This window comes from Protomyctophum bolini (assembly GCF_963924005.1).
Source record: "Protomyctophum bolini genome assembly, chromosome: 15".
Taxonomy (NCBI): Eukaryota; Metazoa; Chordata; class Actinopteri; order Myctophiformes; family Myctophidae; genus Protomyctophum; species Protomyctophum bolini.
The window spans coordinates 20131005-20150354 of NC_137876.1; the positions used below are offsets into that span (position 1 = coordinate 20131005).

Consider the following 19350-nt stretch of genomic DNA (forward strand, 5'->3'; position numbering starts at 1 on the left):
ACTCTGTGATGCTGTGAGCTGGTTGTCATGGTAACGTGTCATCAGGTTACACACACACAGTGTCCCGTGTCACACTGACACCCTGCTCCACATACACAACATCATGTTGGAGTGTGTGTCTGTGTGTGTGTGTCACTGTGTGTTTAGTTTGAGCTGTGGATCGCTGTGTTTGTGTAGCGTGTGTGTAGTTGTGTTGAGTGTCAGTGTGTGTGTGTGCAGTTGTGTTTTATATCAGGGTTAGAGAGTTTGCATACTGTAACAGTATAGCAGTGTATCAATGTTTACGTGGATGTGTGTCGTCGTATTGCATTTCAGACTGTGAATAGTTGTGTTGTTGTAGTGTATGCATGGGGTTGTAGTGTGTGTTTGTGTTGTAGTGCGTGTGTGCGAGCGCGTGTGTGTGTATGGTAATTGTGTCTTTGTGTGTAGCAGTAGTGTAATAGTGTGCCAGTATAGTGTCGATGGCCGGTAGAATCAGATCTCAGGACGTTCAGACAGCTCTGCAGAGAGCCAAGACCAAGATCTCTAGTCTGGAACAACAGCTCTCTGTGAAGTAAGTTTAACATTCTGTTTATAGTCTGGAACAACAGCTCTCTGTGAAGTAAGTTTAACATTCTGTTTATAGTCTGGAACAACAGCTCTCTGTGAAGTAAGTTTCCCCTCGGAAATATATCGGGCAGAAACCTCTTATCTCCGTATTTAACTTTATTGTGTTTTTTTTCCTGTAAATTAATGCCCTACTTGATCACACTACAGCATCACATAAAAGCATAAAAAGTAGCAGATCTACAAGCTCGAAACGCAGTGTGAAGCGATGTGCTCTGAGCTTGTAGTTCTGCTAATTTAGCTATTTTTTTTATTTGAATCCTGAAACTAACAGTTTTGGCAGAGACCATAATCTAGTCTGGAACAGCAGCTCTCTGTGAAGTAAGTTTACGCTCTAGTTCATAAATTCATGTGTAACATGTATTATATAAATACATGTTTAACATGTATTTATGATAAGTTGTTTATTGGCCATAGACGTGAGTTCAACGCCTGCCTTGCTCAGAAACCTTGACTTCTGTTGCTGTGGTGTTGATATCAATCAATCAATCAATCATTCATTCATTCATTCATTCATACCTAATAGTAATAATTCATATCCTGCACCCCAGGAAGACTAGTGACCACTTTGTGGAAGCTAACAGGGATCCAAATAAATAACAAATTGCTAATTATATTTGCAATAATCTGTAATGGTATTTCGTGCATCTCTCCACAAGTCCACATGCACGTGAAGTAGCTAGGGTATTGGTGCGTCCGTGCGTGTGTGCGTGAACAAGATGACTTGAGAACAGATGGGCAGGTTTTTCATGAACCTTGGAAGGGAAGTAAGATCACTAGGCTCGGGAATGTCATGGACATGAACAATATCAATGTCAAAATGATAGAATCGGAAGAATAGGAAGGGACAGAAAGAACAACGTTGGAGCATCCCTAGTATCCCTAGTAGGACAGAAACACAAAAGTCCTGGTAGAATACAAAGCTAGTAGTACTCTGGTATTACTAGGGGTTTGGGGGGCGCTGTGTGTGTGTGTGTGTGTGGTCTTGTTTTGTTAAATATTTGTACAGATTAACTACAGCTAGTCTCGCTAATCTCCTGCTCACATACATTGTCCACATGTCCAGCTATATGAACTCATTCACTACAGTCCTAGCAGTCCTGACAGCTCTGCCACTGCAGGGAAACACACGTGTGAACCTTGAGTTACAAGGTTTGAGTTCTTGTGATGCAATAATAGGTGTTTATGAACACACCTAAACCTGTGTTTTTCTAGGATCTCATTTGTTGGAGTAGAAACACAGTACACATTTACTTTTGACTCTTCCAAGAATGGTGAAGATACAGTAGTACTGGCACAACGTTTCTGTTCAAAGCATATTTGAATAAATCCTACTTAGATATAAATGGCTTGCAAGTGTCCATGGTGTAAATGGAATAGTATAAACTGTGGAGGAAAATCCCTGATGCAAATTCCTTTCTTTTTTCTTTTTCAATAATCATTACTCGTCATGGTTTATGGCTTACCGGTACTGTGATATATACAGTGAGTAAAATGTTGTGAGAGTGTGCGCCGTAATAGTTGTGCTGTAGTCTGTGCATATTGTAAATGATTAATTCTGGTGGTTGTGTGTTTGCAGAGACGTCGGCTCAGAGAGTGAGGACGAACTGGTTCTGTCGACATGGACACACAGCAAAGAGCTCAGAGACTCTCTGGTGGACATGTATAAAGGTAGGACATACTGTACATACAGCTTGTGTACATGTTTGCTGGACATAACATACAGTGTGTGGACGACTGGACGTACACACATTAGGGCTGGGTTATATGACTTCAAAACTCACCTTTACCTTGACTATGATTAATGAATGATTTAATACTCAGTTTGTGCTCAATATTTCTTACACTCACTGCCCATAGTTTTCTGAAGAAGGCACAAGAAGGCCTGTGCTGTTAATATGCTAAACATAGGAGCGGTGAGCCCCAGTGCAGGCTATTAATTTTCTTCACAAAACACACAACCTACCAGTTGTAGTTGTCGGCTACCAGTACAAAATAACCAAATAAACATTAAATGCAGGAAGGTCAACTTCCACACACAACGTCAGGCTGACAAAGAAGCATTTGACAGTCTCATCATCATGTGTTGTAGGCTCATGCTGCACTGTGGCATATCACCAAGCCTCCTAAACATTGTTTGAGAATCAAATAATACGTTTATTGTTGCAGTTTAGCTAACCTGAGTGTCCTCCTCATCAATGGTACCGTAGCACAGAACTGTGCAGTAGGTCTTGTTATTCTGAAATGTGCAAATGGAGAGGGACTTCCGTAATGGTGGGAGAAGTGTTTGACTTTGAACGCAAAGTGAATGTGACACTGGCACTGGCCACCCGCACCATGATAATGAACAGAAAGATATTAGGACTAACACTATATAATGTTGCAGTTAGTATCTACTCCTAAGGTTACCTGCTTGCATGGTGGTTGTTGACACCACTGAAGAGCACAGTGATGTGGATGCTGGTGTTGCCGCCATTGTTGATGAACTGAGTTAAGGGTTGGTTAAGTGTCTTGGAAATCCTCGACACAGGGCTAGGATCAATACGAAAATGATTTGTATTGAAACGTTTATATATTTTGTCCATGTTATAGCAGTAGAGTAGAGAAAGCTCCTATCAAGGCGTTTTGGTGTTTGACTTGTGGGTTTCCAGGGCGTGGCTTGATGGTACCCTATGCGGGTGATATGACCTGGGGTGTGAGCTTATTATGGGGTAGCAGTGCTTTGAGAGAGACCCACTGGACAGCTAGGAGTCAGTGTGCATCTTATGAAGAACAGTGGTTGCAGCAACTGTTCGACTAAAGGCCTATTCATAGTCTGGATGTTTGGTGGTGAGGTGACCACCGCTCCGGTGGTGAGCTGAAATAACGTTGAGCGGTGGTGAGTAAAAACAGAGAGAAGGGCTGGAATGGTGGCGGTGGTTTTCTCTTCACTGCGGCTCGTGACGTCATGTTGTAGTTCTGTGGTTTGGTTGGTCACCTCACCAACGAAAATCCAGACTATGTATGAGCCTTTAGTGATGGCATACTGCTGTAGGGTAAGGTCCTCATCCACCTCAATGTTTTTGAAAGGCTTCTTTGTATGATGTCTAGCTTCCTGAGAGCGGTCTGGACCTGGGCTTTGTATTGTCTCTGCCTGGGCGGCGGTGGCTCAGGGGTAGAGAGTGGCTGGATGGGAACCGCCAATTTGAACCCGGGCTCCCCCAGAGTTAGTGTCAAAGTGTCCTTGAGCTATAGACTCTGAACCCTTAATTGCTCCCGATGTGCAGGTTGGTGCCTTGCATGGTTTCCTCCGGCATCGGTGTGTGAATGTGTGTGCGTGAATGAGTCCATGTAATGCACAGTAAATGTAAAGCGCCTTGGATGAAGGCGCTATATAAATGCACCATTTACCATTTGCCTTTAGCATCAAGCTTGCTGGTCAGCTTACGCAGTGCTCCAAGATGTAAATATAATATTAATTGTGTATTATGTAGCGTAACTGTTGACATGAGTTTACTGCACGCAGTGAAGCATGAACTGCATGTTGTGTCAATCCACACATTCCGTCTTCATCCAACCAGTTGTTGCCTGTATGTCCTATAGTTATTATAATATATCACTGTATTGTCCATAAAAGCATTTTTTTTTTCTTGGCTAACATTCTACCGATATTTTTTTTTGTAAAAATAAATCTTGTTTAAACACAGCCCTCCTATGAGACACAGACTGAGTAGAAAAAAATAGTGCCAGTTTATCATGATTATTAGTGAGGACCTATTATATGAAGATAGGTTGAAAAGTGGTGAAGTGGTCCTTTAATTGTATTTAACCCATTCAGGATGGGAACCCCTTTTGGTGTTTTAAGCATTATGTTATACTTTAGCTGTTGACATAATGTCTACAAGACAATCTACAAGACAGATCTACAAGCTATAGGGTGGAAAAACAGTTTTTCAGATGGGGGTCCACAGCCAAAGACAGATAAGTATGGGGGTCCTTGACATGAAATAGTTTGAGCACCACTCAGAAAACGTTTTATTTTTTAGAATCAGCCTAAGTAGACATTCCACCACTGTGCATGAGTACCATTAAAGTGTTGTGGTAAGGTGGTTGTGGCTTCAGTCATGTGTAATTTGGTCCACTAGAGGGCACTCCTGTCCTTTCAAACACGATTTGGTCTTTGGTGAAGGAGTGGAACTTTTGTTCAAGTAAAGATCTTGTTCTGTAGAGACCGGGGATGTTTACACATGAGGATCATCTTAGTAATAATTACAATTGATTGTCTTTATTTATGACATTTTATAAGGTGATAAACTAATACATAATTATATGTGAATACATTGAATAAAAGACCAGACAATACATATTACATCCTATAAAAGCGACGTCCAATAGAGTGTTAGCAGAAGGAAAATGTGTCCTTCAAAAGAAGTGAGGTTAAGGTACACTGGTTTTCAGCGTATGGTCCCTGAGGGAGAGGGTTCCAGGGGGTCCCCATTGTAAATGATTGATAGTTAGGAACCAAATGGACCCTTACGGGCCTGCACGTTCATATGATCTTACCCTGTAGGACAGGCATTAGCCTCAAAGCATAATTGCCTAAGTCATGTTTTCAGAAAATAAGAAGAATCACTCTCTAGCCTAATTCATCTCTTTGACATAGGCGTTTGTTTTATTATTATTATCTTTTCAATAATTGCTAAAGTCATATGTATCTGCTTTTATTTACATTTACCTCTCCTATCACTGCTGATTCATTTATTGGCTACTGTATACATTATGTTATAATTAGGTCTTCAGCCTCAGAAAGCTTGTTCAATTCCAGTCATCTCTTTACCTTTAGGCAGAGGATGATTTTACAATACAGGCATTCTGATGCTGAAGAGTGAAGCATGGTGAATGAGCAGGGCTGAAAGAATAGAGTTAGGCAAATATCACAATTTGGCCAAGATATGACTTAGGCAATTACTGTATGCTACAAGGGTATAACTTGTAGGGCTGTAAGTAACCAATAACGATGAACACATTTTTACTTGATGATTAATTGACACACAAATAATTGCGATTAACAAGTTAATTGCGTTTGTCCTTGAACATTATTGCGTTTCTGTCGTTTAAAAAAGAAAAATTATTTCTGTTTGGATTTTAAGGGCTTCTTAAACAAAAGTAGCACAGATCAGATATGAAGATGATGATGATATGATACTTAAAAACATGAATAGTGTAATTAGCTGATGTTTTTGAGCTTGTAGATCTGCTATTTACACTATTTTTGAAAATGATTGATTTGGAATATAAAAAATGAATCATTTTGATGATTATGCAAAAACATGATTGTGATTATCTCGGATAATTGCGATTAGGCGACAGACCTGTGACAGACCTACTAACTGGATTGACTTAACAGCTTCATGTTGGACTGTTAGTAGGGCTGTCACAGTTATTACATACGTCTAATCGCAATCGTCTGAGATAATCACAATTCGTTTTGCATAATTGTCAATCGTTTCAATGCCAAACTTTTCAAAAATAGCAGAAATAGCAGATCTACAAGCTTACAGATCAGAGATCAGCTTGTAGATCAACTGCATTTGCTATTTCGTACGTTTTCTTTTGGAAGGAAAAGATCATTCAAAATGATTACTGTGTCAGTGATCAAGTAAGTTTTATAGATTTGAGTTATTTGAGTTAAAGGCAAACAGAAATACAAATTGTAACGTTTCAATCATTAATCACAATGATTTGTGTGTCAATTAATCGTCAGCTTAAACTTGCAATCGTGACAATCGAGACAGTGTGTCCAGTCCATGACGTCAGTCATCAATGACGTATCGATGATTCTGACCTCCTCCAACGCCACGCCCCCTCAGCTCACCCACCCTCGCCTCGCCACACGCTTTTCTGTAAAGCGACATTGAGTACGTAGAGAAACGCTGTATAAATTGTATGTATGGATTAATTTAGTATTATGCCAGTTCATATCTGTGCAAGGTTTAAGCTTGGTTTGACTGCCATTCACTTCCTAAGAGAGGCAAGTCACTTCCTAAGGTAGTCACTATAGTCAGCCAAACGGGTAGTGAAGATGTCATGTATATACTACAGTCTTCTACGCCCAAATGTGTACAGTATTAGTAGATGTCCCGATACTGTATCCGTATTGGAAAAGTATCGGATCGGCCCTTATTTGTCATATCAGGTCATATCGGTATCTGCAAATATGCCAGTCTAACCACCGATCCGACACAGGGGTAAGGGGCTGACAATAAACACTATTCCTGGTCGGTGGACTTCCAAATAAGATCTTTTTTCTTATTGTATTTTAATGGTATCGGTATTTGGTATCGGCTAACACAGAAATTGTGCTATCGGATCAGAAAGTGTATCAGGACATCCCTAAGTATAATTGTGCAAAATCTTTGTGTGTGTGTGTGTGTGCGTGTGTGCGTGTGCGCGTTTGTATAGTTCACATATCTTGAGTACCGATCGTCTTTGAAGTCAGCGCGCACATCTTGCGCATACAAGTGTACGTGGTGTCCATGCAGCAGCCAGTCTGTTGGATAGGCGGTTGGCCAGAATCACCCATCCGACTATGTCCATATTATATAGACACGCATACAGTACAGAGATCAGGAGAGCTGATTATAGATCACATAATGCATCTTATCTATACATATGTACGGATAATGTGTAATCTATTGCCAGTGAATAAATGCATGAATATATCTAAGAATGTAACTGACTCAGACTGTACAGACTGATATGAGACTGATGTACAGTGTCGGCCTGCCTTCAACAGTATACGGGTAACATGTATAGTCTATCAGTGCTGTAGCCTAGGTTTTTTCATACTGTATACAGTACCATAATGATTCACTGCACAACGTACAGTATAGGCTACACTTTTGCGCGTGCCTGTCAATGGATGAAATGATTAGCATTTAGCAGACGGTATACGCCTTCCACAAATAACTTCGGCACGGCATACTACTGTATATACTGTAGATATCATGTAACGGTGGAACACACACCACGACTGCAGTCTATCAACAGTGAAAACTGTTACGGCAGATATCCTTAACACACAATAATGTCCATACACACTGTGTAGTGCACTGTATATGCAGTGGGTGTGTGTGTGTGTGTGTGTGTGTGTGTGTGTGTGTGTGTGTGTGTGTGTGTGTGTGTTTCCTCTCAGCATTTAAGTCAAGCCTCAGTTTCTTGTCTGTTTAACTGTGTGTGTGTGTGTGTGTGTGTGTGTGTGTGTGTGTCTAAGGCTAAGCTAACATTTTGCCGCGGGTATAATCTAATGTGTAAACTGTCTCGCGGGGGACATGAAGGATCACATATAGACCGTTACCCTCAGCTCTCTGACTCCGCAAACAAAATGGGCACCGCGCTAAAGGAGCGGCACTAGTGTATACGTGATTTCATTCGGTTGGAATAAGCGTTGGGTGGTTCTGTATTCCGATAGTAAAATTAGACAGAAAAATGCTGAAAATGTTATTTTTCGGTTTTTATCCAATCTGAAGAGAGAATGCATTCAATACAGGATAATTAACCCATTTAGACCTGAGAACTGATTCTACAAAATGTCTCAACCTTTTTCATGTCGAGGATCCCAAAATTATATGTATTTGGCCGCAAACTCGCATCCGAAAATATGTTGTTCCAGGGATCTCCCCAGAAGAGTTTTGAGTTAAAAACGTTCGCTCTGAAAGAACATTATCAAAGATTTGCGACACATTTTCAAGTTTCTTTTCAAAAATAGCTAAAGTATAACATAATGAAGGCTTAAAACACCATGGGTTAATAAGGGAAACTGGAATTGACAAAATTGTAACTGTAAATTACTATACAATTGAAGCTGATAAATGGCTACTAGTGACGCGCGGGCAAGGTGAGCACAGACTCCATGGCAGGGTGAGGTGAGCACAGTCTCCATGGCAGGGCAGGGTGAGCACAGACTCCATGGCAGGGTGGGGTGCAGCCATTATGAAAGACAAACCTAACCGGCACATCCCCAATGGATACTCTCTCCTGATCGGCAAAATTGGCAAGCCACCTAAATAAATATGTTCCGTTGACTAAAGAGCCAGAGGGACAGGGAGAGCCCTGTTACTGAATAAACATTATACTAGCAGTGATTGAGACAAAAACTGAATAAGTAAACACTTACCAACACTCCTCTGAAACAGGTTGATGACTACAAGTATTTGGGTTCATATACAGTATATCTTCTTCACAAAAGGACTAGGAAGGACTAGGAAGGGTGTGGCCTGTTCAGCCTGCAATGACATGCATGAGATTTGGTCATCCCAGCTTAGTAAGAGTTTCAAAGTAAAAATATTTAGGACGACCGTTGAGCCGATTCTACTCTATGGCTCCGAGACATGGACACTCTCTTGGAAGAGCCACCCATCGACTTCTCTAATGTACGGCAACCTTCGTTCAACTGTGAGGGTCCATGTCTCGGCCCCATACAGCAGTACTGACTCCACTGTGAGGGTCCATGTCTCGGCCCCATACAGCAGTACTGACTCCACTGTGAGGGTCCATGTCTCGGCCCCATACAGCAGTACTGACTCCACTGTGAGGGTCCATGTCTCAGCCCCATACAATACTGACTCCACTGTGAGGGTCAATACAGCAGTACTCCACTGTGAGAGTCCATGTCTCAGCCCCATACAGCAGTACTGACTCCACTGTGAGGGTCAATACAGCAGTACTGACTCCACTGTGAGAGTCCATGTCTCAGCCCCATACAGCAGTACTGACTCCACTGTGAGGGTCCATGTAGCAGTACTGACTCCACTGTGAGGGTCCGTGTCTCGGCCCCATACAGCAGTACTGACTCCACTGTGAGGGTCCATGTAGCAGTACTGACTCCACTGTGAGGGTCCGTGTCTCGGCCCCATACAGCAGTACTGACTCCACTGTGAGGGTCCATGTAGCAGTACTGACTCCACTGTGAGGGTCCGTGTCTCGGCCCCATACAGCAGTACTGACTCCACTGTGAGGGTCCATGTCTCGGCACCATATATACAGCAGTACTGACTCCACTGTGAGGGTCCATGTACCTGCGAACAGCCGCCATGTTGGAGGTCTTCTCCCATGTCAGACATTTCCACACTACAGTGATGATGAGGTCATGGTCAAAGTGGCTGATGGGAGACGAAGTTCCCTCTGAGAGAGAGTTATGGACTACATGTGATCCCTATCAGTTCTAAGACATATAGACACACACACACACGCTGGTAGGTAAACAACACAGCAGCCACTGTGTTGAACTCCAGCCTGGGATCAAATAAAATACACATCAAATGTTTAGATTTGAGGGGGGGAACAAAATACAAGGAGTTTCTCCCGTTAGCATGATTTTAGTTATCTTTCTCCCTCTCTCTCTTTCTCCTCTATCTCTTTCTCTATCCCTCTCTCTTGCTCTCCTTCTCTATCTCTTTATCTCTGTCTCTGTTTCTCCGTCATGGCTTTATCTCAGTCACAGACGTCTCTAGGCGATGTATTCGTATTGTTTTCTTTGCACTGTGTGTGTGTGTAAGTGTGTGTGCGTGTGTGCATGCGTGCGCGCACGTGCGCACGTGTGCACACGTGCCATTCTTCTTTGCCGACTAAAACTGGAACAGCACACGACTCAAATCCGTCGTCTGGTCTCGCCGCTCTCCCAAAACAAACACATTGTGTGTTCCATATGGAGCCAAGCGGTACAGTCCTGACTAAACACTGTATTCACTATAACCATAATACTAACGTTAATCACAGTACAGTCTGGTCCACTCCCTTCAATCACCTCTTTCTCTTTTTTTCCCCCTGTCTGTTTTTTTGCTGTTGCTTTTTACCCCTTTTTTTTCCTCGTTTCTCGTTTATGCCAGTTGATTCCTCCCCACACACACTTCTGTGTGTCTTGTCGGTTGTCACTGCTGTCGTAACCACCTGCCAGTGAGGAGGAGGAGCCCCCAGCGGGAGGACGACGTAGACGTAGAGCCTCCCGTCCCACTCCTCCTCCCGTCCACCCAACCCTCCCCTCCCTGCAGACAGGTGCCGTCTCAAGCCCGTATAGGAGGAGTATACGTGCAGTGAGAAATATCCCCGGCCTCCCTCCTCAGATCACGGGCCAACTGTGCTCGACAAAGCCTGATCGTCATGATAGTCATGACTCACTGGCCCCTCTTAACTGGACTTAACACACTGACTCACTTGTCCACTAAATGGATTGTATTTCACTTTATTTCCTCCTAACTAGACATCACAGCAACTGATCATGTGCACTCCTCCTCTCTTGTGTGCCGCATATCGTCATTATTTTGTAGTGTTGTTTAGACACAAATTAAAAGTTCAAGGATTGTTTCAAATATGCTATTAGTGTTGCAGAAGTATAGGTCGGTAGTGGCTTATTTATTGCCGGTAACATGTGGGTGTCTGTCCCCGTTACATTGCGCTAGACCCCTGGGAGATGGAGCTATCCCCGTTACATTGCGCTAGACCCCTGGGAGATGGAGCTATCCCCGTTACAATGCGCTAGACCCCTGGGAGATGGAGCTATCCCCGTTACATTGCGCTAGACCCCTGGGAGATGGAGCTATCCCCGTTACATTGCGCTAGACCCCTGGGAGATGGAGCTATCCCCGTTACATTGCGCTAGACCCCTGGGAGATGGAGCTATCCCCGTTACAATGCGCTAGACCCCTGGGAGATGGAGCTATCCCCGTTACAATGCGCTAGACCCCTGGGAGATGGAGCTATCCCTGTTACAATGCGCTAGACCCCTGGGAGATGGAGCTATCCCCGTTACAATGCGCTAGACCCCTGGGAGATGGAGTCTATCCCCGTTACATTGCGCTAGACCCCTGGGAGATGGAGCTATCCCCGTTACAATGCGCTAGACCCCTGGGAGATGGAGCTATCCCCGTTACATTGCGCTAGACCCCTGGGAGATGGAGTCTATCCCTGTTACATTGCGCTAGACCCCTGGGAGATGGAGCTATCCCCGTTACATTGTGCTAGACCCTATGGGAGATGTAGCTATCCCTGTAACAATGCGCTAGACCCCTGGGAGATGGAGCTATCCCCGTTACAATGCGCTAGACCCTATGGGAGATGGAGCTATCCCTGTTACATTGCGCTAGACCCCTGGGAGATGGAGTCTATCCCCGTTACAATGCGCTAGACCCCTGGGAGATGGAGCTATCCCCGTTACATTGCGCTAGACCCCTGGGAGATGGAGCTATCCCCGTTACAATGCGCTAGACCCCTGGGAGATGGAGCTATTCCCGTTACAATGCGCTAGACCCCTGGGAGATGGAGCTATCCCCGTTACATTGTGCTAGACCCTATGGGAGATGTAGCTATCCCTGTAACAATGCGCTAGACCCCTGGGAGATGGAGCTATCCCCGTTACAATGCGCTAGACCCTATGGGAGATGGAGCTATCCCTGTTACATTGCGCTAGACCCCTGGGAGATGGAGTCTATCCCCGTTACAATGCGCTAGACCCCTGGGAGATGGAGCTATCCCCGTTACATTGCGCTAGACCCCTGGGAGATGGAGCTATCCCCGTTACAATGCGCTAGACCCCTGGGAGATGGAGCTATCCCCGTTACAATGCGCTAGACCCCTGGGAGATGGAGCTATCCCCGTTACATTGTGCTAGACCCTATGGGAGATGTAGCTATCCCTGTAACAATGCGCTAGACCCCTGGGAGATGGAGCTATCCCCGTTACAATGCGCTAGACCCTATGGGAGATGGAGCTATCCCTGTTACATTGCGCTAGACCCCTGGGAGATGGAGTCTATCCCCGTTACAATGCGCTAGACCCCTGGGAGATGGAGCTATCCCCGTTACATTGCGCTAGACCCTATGGGAGATGGAGCTATCCCTGTTCTCTATCGTGTTCGAGACTGGCTCTCCACTACATATTATTCAATATGTACGGGAACTGACCCCACAGGGCAGTGTTCATGGATATCTCTTTAAGACACATCATCTATGGTGGCCCTGCCCAGATGCCAATCAGCGGGCTATTTAAGCCCCATCTGTGCAGTGCCACTTCGATTTTTTGATTTCCACGAGAGCAGACGTTTCGTGTATCTCAGCAGTTTTGACACTATTAAAACAATATATATATAAATATATATATTTAGAACATGAAGCTGCGTGGCACACAGTCCACTTACCTAGGTAAGAAGAGAGCCGGTCGTCCTGACGACTCCTCTCTGGGCGCTGCGTAGCTCCACAACAACAACAACAACAGCAACAAGCTGAGTGCCGAATCTGTCTTGCGGAGGAAGCCTCAGACTTGTCCGTGCGACCGCTCCTTGGTGAAACCTGCATCGTCGGGGGAAACCTTGGAGACGGCGTTCGGTCCGTGCGTCCAACCCTTGGTGAAACCTGCTCGTTGGGGGAAACCTTGGGTCGGCGTTCGGTGTGGCCAGAGGGTCCAGGTGTGAAGCCAACCACGTTGGTAGATCCTTGGTTCCCTGGCTGCAGAAGCGCTGTGAGACCCCGAGCGAAACCGACCTCGCCGGTGAACCTCCTGGTTGATCATCGCGGCTGTACACCGTTGCGGCGGATAGCGGGGTAGAACCCAGAGGAGCTGACCTAGTCGGCGCCTACTCTGAGGCCATCTACGTTCGCTGACCGTTGCCGCTGCGGCCCGGCCAGACCACACGGCAGAGTGTAAACAAACAATTCCAGCGTGTTCCAACTTCCTCATTGACAGGTTGACATGAGCGTCATAGTGTAGGAGGTATGCCCATCAGGGACGGCTGCCCAGACTGCACTGTGCCTTATGGTTCACAAGAGGGCGGTGTGGCTCAAAGATCAGGAGACAAAAACTCCTGATGACCCACCGTGTTAGGCGCTGCAATTAAATTGCTTACTCTGTCACAATTGGTTCTGGTTAATATATACTTTATGCTTATAAGTATGATAAAGGCTACAACAACACACTATGCATGTGGACTTGTAGGCCGACTGGAATGATATACAAAAGTTTGGAAGCCTCCAGTGTGCTTAATGTCAGATTGTTTTGGGCTAGAGCGCCTCAGAGCGGCTGAGCAGTTTTATGTACAACCTCTTCCAGAGGTCCATAACTCTGCTGGTGACACAAAACAAACTGTGGACATTGATTTGGTATGGACTCTGTCCTAACAAAGAGAGAGCACACAGAGAATCCGTGTCATGGGGATGTCTTAGGGTAACATGTTGCCTTGATTCATTTATGCAGCATTGTGAGATTCTGCAAAGGGTAGATTATGACCCCTCACGTTCAAGCAATTACTATGTGCCCACTCCCTGTTGAGCACAGTCCGAACAGTTAAAATATGGGGTACAATACAAGATGTATACATATATGTATATATAGGTACACATATAGTAAATAATATATAGGTATACATATGAATATATCTATATAGAGACAAGAGGAGATAGAAATAGCAGGGGTTTCTCAGGCTGCATGTGGAGCTCACATGCCCACAGAGGAGGGCCATGACCAGGGGGTTCCTGCGGGGGCCCTGGTATGAGGACCCCGCCCCCGGTACGAATGGTCTCATCCTTCCAGCTGAAGCTGGAGGGGCCATGGCGGCCTGTTTTTAGAGGCAAAAGACCAGTCGTTTCCACTGACAGACTAAAATGTCCCATAAAAATTACATTTTTATGTGAACGTGGATGCTATTTGTATACAGCTGTGACTCTGTCTCCAAGACATTTAATTCTCAAGGGAGACAAATAAAGCACCCGATGTAGTATGAATCCACCCATCGAATGCACAGGAATTACTATAAATGTCTCCCATCGTAAGGGCCCAGACTGCGTAATTCGCGCAGTCTGGGAGCTCAGAATTACCTGAATTACTGAACTTTCAAAGACTACCTTGAACCTTGTCCCAGGTTGGCAGAGCTGGGTGAGCTAAGCTCAGGCTATGGCCCCACCTCTTTCCTGCCCTGCCTGGTATGGACAGGTCTGTAAAGAAGGATTTAGTGAAAGTTTTCTGTGAGACTACTTACGAGTGTCAGCAGCCTATTAATGCACTACAGTGTGCAGTTTAGGGAGCGAGCGTTGACTCGCCCTCTCGGGTTAGCTGTTGTCTCGTTTGTAGGTGAGACTAACAACATTCCTTGGGGTCAGACGGCCATTAGCGCACACTATACAGGGTATGGTTTATTGTTTATTGAATGGATCCCCATTAGCTGATGCCGAAGCGACAGCTAATCTTTCTGGGGTCCATATGAAATAGACATACAAAAAGTACATGAATACATGTATTGTGGTTGTTGCGCCAGCTTACACGCCGGTGATGTAGTTCGGTATTGTGGATCTGGGTTCAGTGACACAAACAGAACGGGCTGGGTCAGTCGAATGTTTCCCTTTATGTTGGGCAGTCATCATAGTGCACTATACTGTCGTATTTCTGGCGAGGCGTCAGCTCACGCGACAGTGGTGTAGTTCTGTCACAGACAGGACATGCTGTGTCTGTCCGATGTTTGGTAACACAGACATGACATGCTGGGTCTGCCAGGAAGTATGCCTGAATCTCAGCCATTGTCACACTATAGGGCGTATTGCTGACGGGGTCAGCTCATGCGTCCGTGTAGTGGGGTAGTTCTGTCACAGACAGGACGTGCTGTGTCTGTCCGACGTTTGGTTGAAGGCAAATTACGCAGGCATTATAGCGCACTATACTGTCGTATTGCTGGCGGGGCGCCTGCTTACGCGACCGTGGTGTAGTTCGGTCTGTGGATCTGGTTCCCCAGTGACACAGACATGACATGCTGGGTCTGCCAGGAAGTATGCCTGAATCTCAGCCATTGGCACACTATACGGCGTATTGTTGACGCGGTCAGCTCATGCGTCCGTGGTGTAGTTTCGCGGTGGAGCCGGGCTCAGTGACACAGCAGAGCGTGCTGTGGCTGTCGGGCAGAGCACACGATACAGTATACAGTGTGTCACGGCGAGCCGTTTACACACCTAGGTGTGACTCTGCGGAGTAGAATCCAGTTACCGGTCTGAAACCACAGAGAAAGCTCTTCTCATCCAGAGAAGTCACGAAGTCGTGGCTATCTAGGCGCAGCTAGCCAACAACAACAGCAACAAGACTGAGTGCCGAATCTGCCTCGCAGAGGAAGCCCCAGTCTTGTCCGTGCGTCCGCTCCTTGGTGAAACCTGCTCGTCGGGGGAAACCTTGAGACGGCGTTCGGTCCGTGCATCCGCTCCCTGGTGAAACCTGCTCGTCGGGGGAAACCTTGAGACGGCGTTCGGTGTGGCCAAAGGGTCCCAAGTGCGAAGCCGACCTCGTTGGTGGAGCCTTGGTTCCCTGGCTGCAGAAGCGCTGTGAGACCCCGAGCGAAACCGACCTCGTCGGTGAACCTCCGGGTTGATCATCGCGGCTGTAAACCGTTGCGGCGGGTAGCAGGGTAGAACCCAGAGGAGCTGACCTAGTCGGCGTACTCTGAGGCCATCTACGGTCGCTGATCGTTGCCGCCGCGGTCCGGCCGGACCACACGGCAGAGAGCGTAAACAAACAATTCCAGGGCCAACCGGCGGGGTGTTGCTAGAGGTGCTCAGCACACCGAGCCCACTCCTCAGTCCTGACAGTTCAGGGAACCCAGCCCCCACATGCTGTCTCTCGAGACAGTGGCGGTCAATTCAGGTGGACCCCTGAGTAGGTTCCACCATGTCATGGGTTGTATCTCTCTCGAGGTCGTCCTCAGACGAGCCCTCCATTGTCGTTTCCGGTGATCCTGGTTCTCCATCTGGCCAGTTTGTTGATACTTTGCGCTCCTGCGTCGTTCTTGAGTACATCCACGGATGTTGGCGTGGGAGGTCCTCGTGACCGGTGCCCGTTTGTTGGATCCCACAGCACTAGTTTGCTGGCTGGCATCTCTTGGCAGTTGAGCCAGCTGGTGCCTCCGCCCCTTAGGGCTGAGGGAGACCACGGTGCACTGCGTCCCCCCGGAATATGCGGCCAGGCATTATCGGTCCTTTACGGTCAGGCACTATGCAGGCGTGTTGCTGACAGTGTCAGTTTACATGTATGTAAACGTGTGACAAGACTGTCAGGGGGGAGCAGAACCACCAGAAGGGTGTATTACGGCATGGCTGTTAAGCGCCTGGGTGTAACTGTGTGGGGGAAACTGGTTGTCGGAGCCACGGAGTGAGCTCCCTCCTCGTCCAGGGGTAATGGGCTATGCCGGTGACCTTGTGACACGGCGGACCACTGTCCCACACAAGGGCAACACGAGGATCACCCAGCTACTGAAGGGTGCTCGCACATTAGGTCGGCAGCCCCCCCACGGGAGGTAGTACTGTCTGCCTTGCGGCATGAGCCAATTAAGCGTGGACACTTGGGTGGCTTCTCGCAGGACAGCATTCTTGTTGTTAGCAGTGTCAGCCACAAGAATGTCCCTATCAGCGCATGAAGGAGGCTGCCACTTCCTACATGGCAATGGTTAGGTGGTGCTGGCACCAATCCCTGCATTCTATGTCATACGGCCTGATCGGAGTACGAGCCAGTCAGCCTGTTGAGTTGCACCCTTCCCACCCTCCCAAGCAGGGTGGTGAAGCAGGATTGCAGTCACGGTTGGGCCCTGTCAGGGCCTCTAATGGGCCAAACTGGTTTAAGCAGATGGCCTCCAAGACTGGGCTCCCTCATTGGGTTGTGAAACAATCTAGCAGGCATATAGGTGGGCAGGGATGTGGGCACAATCCGTGCAGGGCCTTGTGGCCCGTGCACTGGTGACGAGATGTCCCTCTATCTGAGATCTGTGTGACGGACTCTGTGTCGATGCCGTCCGCATTTAGCAGGTTATGCCAGTGCGGTATCCATGTGACAGCCAGCACCCTCCTCACTGAGTGTGCTGGGCTCCGCATCAGGACACGGCTTCAACAGTCTGTTGGCCTACTGTCCGACGGGCTGACTTGAGCGGGAGTGCAGGACTGCAGACTGCAGTAACCTGGTACATTTCCCTGATTTGCACCCTGGTGCTCAGAGAAGCTCAGGTTAGGGCCCCACCAGTCCTGTGTGGGGGCCAGGCCGTTAGCCCGGGAGGCTCTATGATGAGCCCCCTTATAATCGTTTAGTCAGTGAGCCTGACATGCTGTCACTCAAGACAGCAGTATCATATAGTCACGTCTGCAAGGAGAAATGTGGGAGTTGCGAGCGCTGTCAACCCATAACACGCTCGGCCGGGTGATGGAGTAGTTTTACACCTCGACCCAACCTTCTCCCCAAGGTTCTCTCAGGGGCACATCTCAATCAGGCGATTGAGCTCTGTCCTCTCTTTACATGCAGACGGATGAAGTGTGCAGACAGAGCTGGTCACCCACTCTGCCCCGCTAGAGCGTTGGAGTTGTATGTCAGGGCCACACGTAGGCCCACAACATGACGGACCAGCGCTTCGTGTGTTTTAGCAGGGGTGCTCGGGTAGACCATGGCGAAGGCTGGACTGTCCCACCGGATCACAGGGGTGATCCAACAGTGCCAGTGTCGCCTGGAAGGCGGGGACACTCTGCCCATGGGACGACAGCCCCCTGGTTGCTGTAGAATGGTGTATCTCTGACAGAGATCTACACAGCAGTGACATGGGCGACTCTGTCTACATTCACCCTGTCCTACCGATGGAACGTGGTGGCATCCACTCCCCCTGTGGGAGTCGCTCCTGCGTGCTACCCAGCGGTAGGGTCACCGGCACCTTGACCGGTCAGGTCGGCCGGACATCTGACGGGCTGGCTTGAGCAGCCCTTCACCCCGGTGGTCACTGGCCTAGCATCGTGCTGGGCCAGCTGAGCCTAGGGGGCGTCTTGCGCCTAGGCCACGAGTATTACTTACTCGGTATGAATACTGAAGTTTTGGAGCATTTTGGGCAAGCGCCTGTGACTCATGGCGCTCACCACTTATAGGCTCGGATGGAATTCAGGTTAAACTGCCTCGGGCTGCCGCGGGGGCAGCTGGTCTGCTTATTTCCTCGCGGTGTGTCTTATAGAGTTCCCGTACATATTGAATAATATGTAGTGGAGAGCCAGTCTCGAACACGATAGAGAACGGAGGGTTACACTCTCTGTAACCCAGGTTCTCTGAGTGGAGAGACTGGCTCTCCACAAAAGAGCCGCTCCGAAATTCGTGTCAATCAAGAATTAATCGAAGTGGCACTGCACAGATGGGGCTTAAATAGCCCGCTGATTGGCATCTGGGCAGGGCCACCATAGATGATGTGTCTTAAAGAGATATCCATGAACACTGCCCTGTGGGGTCAGTTCCCGTACATATTGAATAATATGTAGTGGAGAGCCAGTCTCTCCACTCAGAGAACCTGGGTTACAGAGAGTGTAACCCTCCGTTACATTGTGCTAGACCCTATGGGAGATGGAGCTATCCCTGTTACATTGCGCTAGACCCCTGGGAGATGGAGCTAGCCCCGTTACATTGCGCTAGACCCGGATTGCCCGGAGTGCCACACCTACCATCAGCTCAACAGAGCAGAGCTCAACTTTATCAGTATTGTGATCATGGATATACAGCACTCGGTACACTATAACAAACAGTGAGTGGCAGTGCGTCGATCATGTGGGCCATGCCATGCTGCATTCCCAACGTGCATTGTGTGGGGCAAGCCATTTAGGAATGCATGCCTCGTGTTTTGTCTCTTTTTTATTGTAAGTCTCTTGTTTTGTTTGTTTGTATGTTTCTGCAATTTTTTCCCATCTGTAACGTACTGGTTAATCATTCAGATAATAATAAACCGATGTTTAA

The 19350-nt window shown here is 47.2% G+C and overlaps 1 protein-coding gene across 1 annotated transcript in view; it reads left to right on the top strand.

The window, feature by feature from the left end:
• Window positions 1-523: 523 nt before the first annotated feature.
• Window positions 524-19350, top strand: part of mipol1 (mirror-image polydactyly 1) — a gene marked incomplete at its 3' end in the record, with an annotated part of 55995 nt that continues 37168 nt past the window's right edge. The window contains exons 1-2 of the mRNA XM_080784262.1: window positions 524-553; window positions 2186-2277. Of these exons, the coding sequence (XP_080640388.1) occupies window positions 2268-2277 (10 nt within the window). The 5' untranslated portion in view covers window positions 524-553; window positions 2186-2267. The remainder of the gene's footprint in view (window positions 554-2185; window positions 2278-19350) is intronic.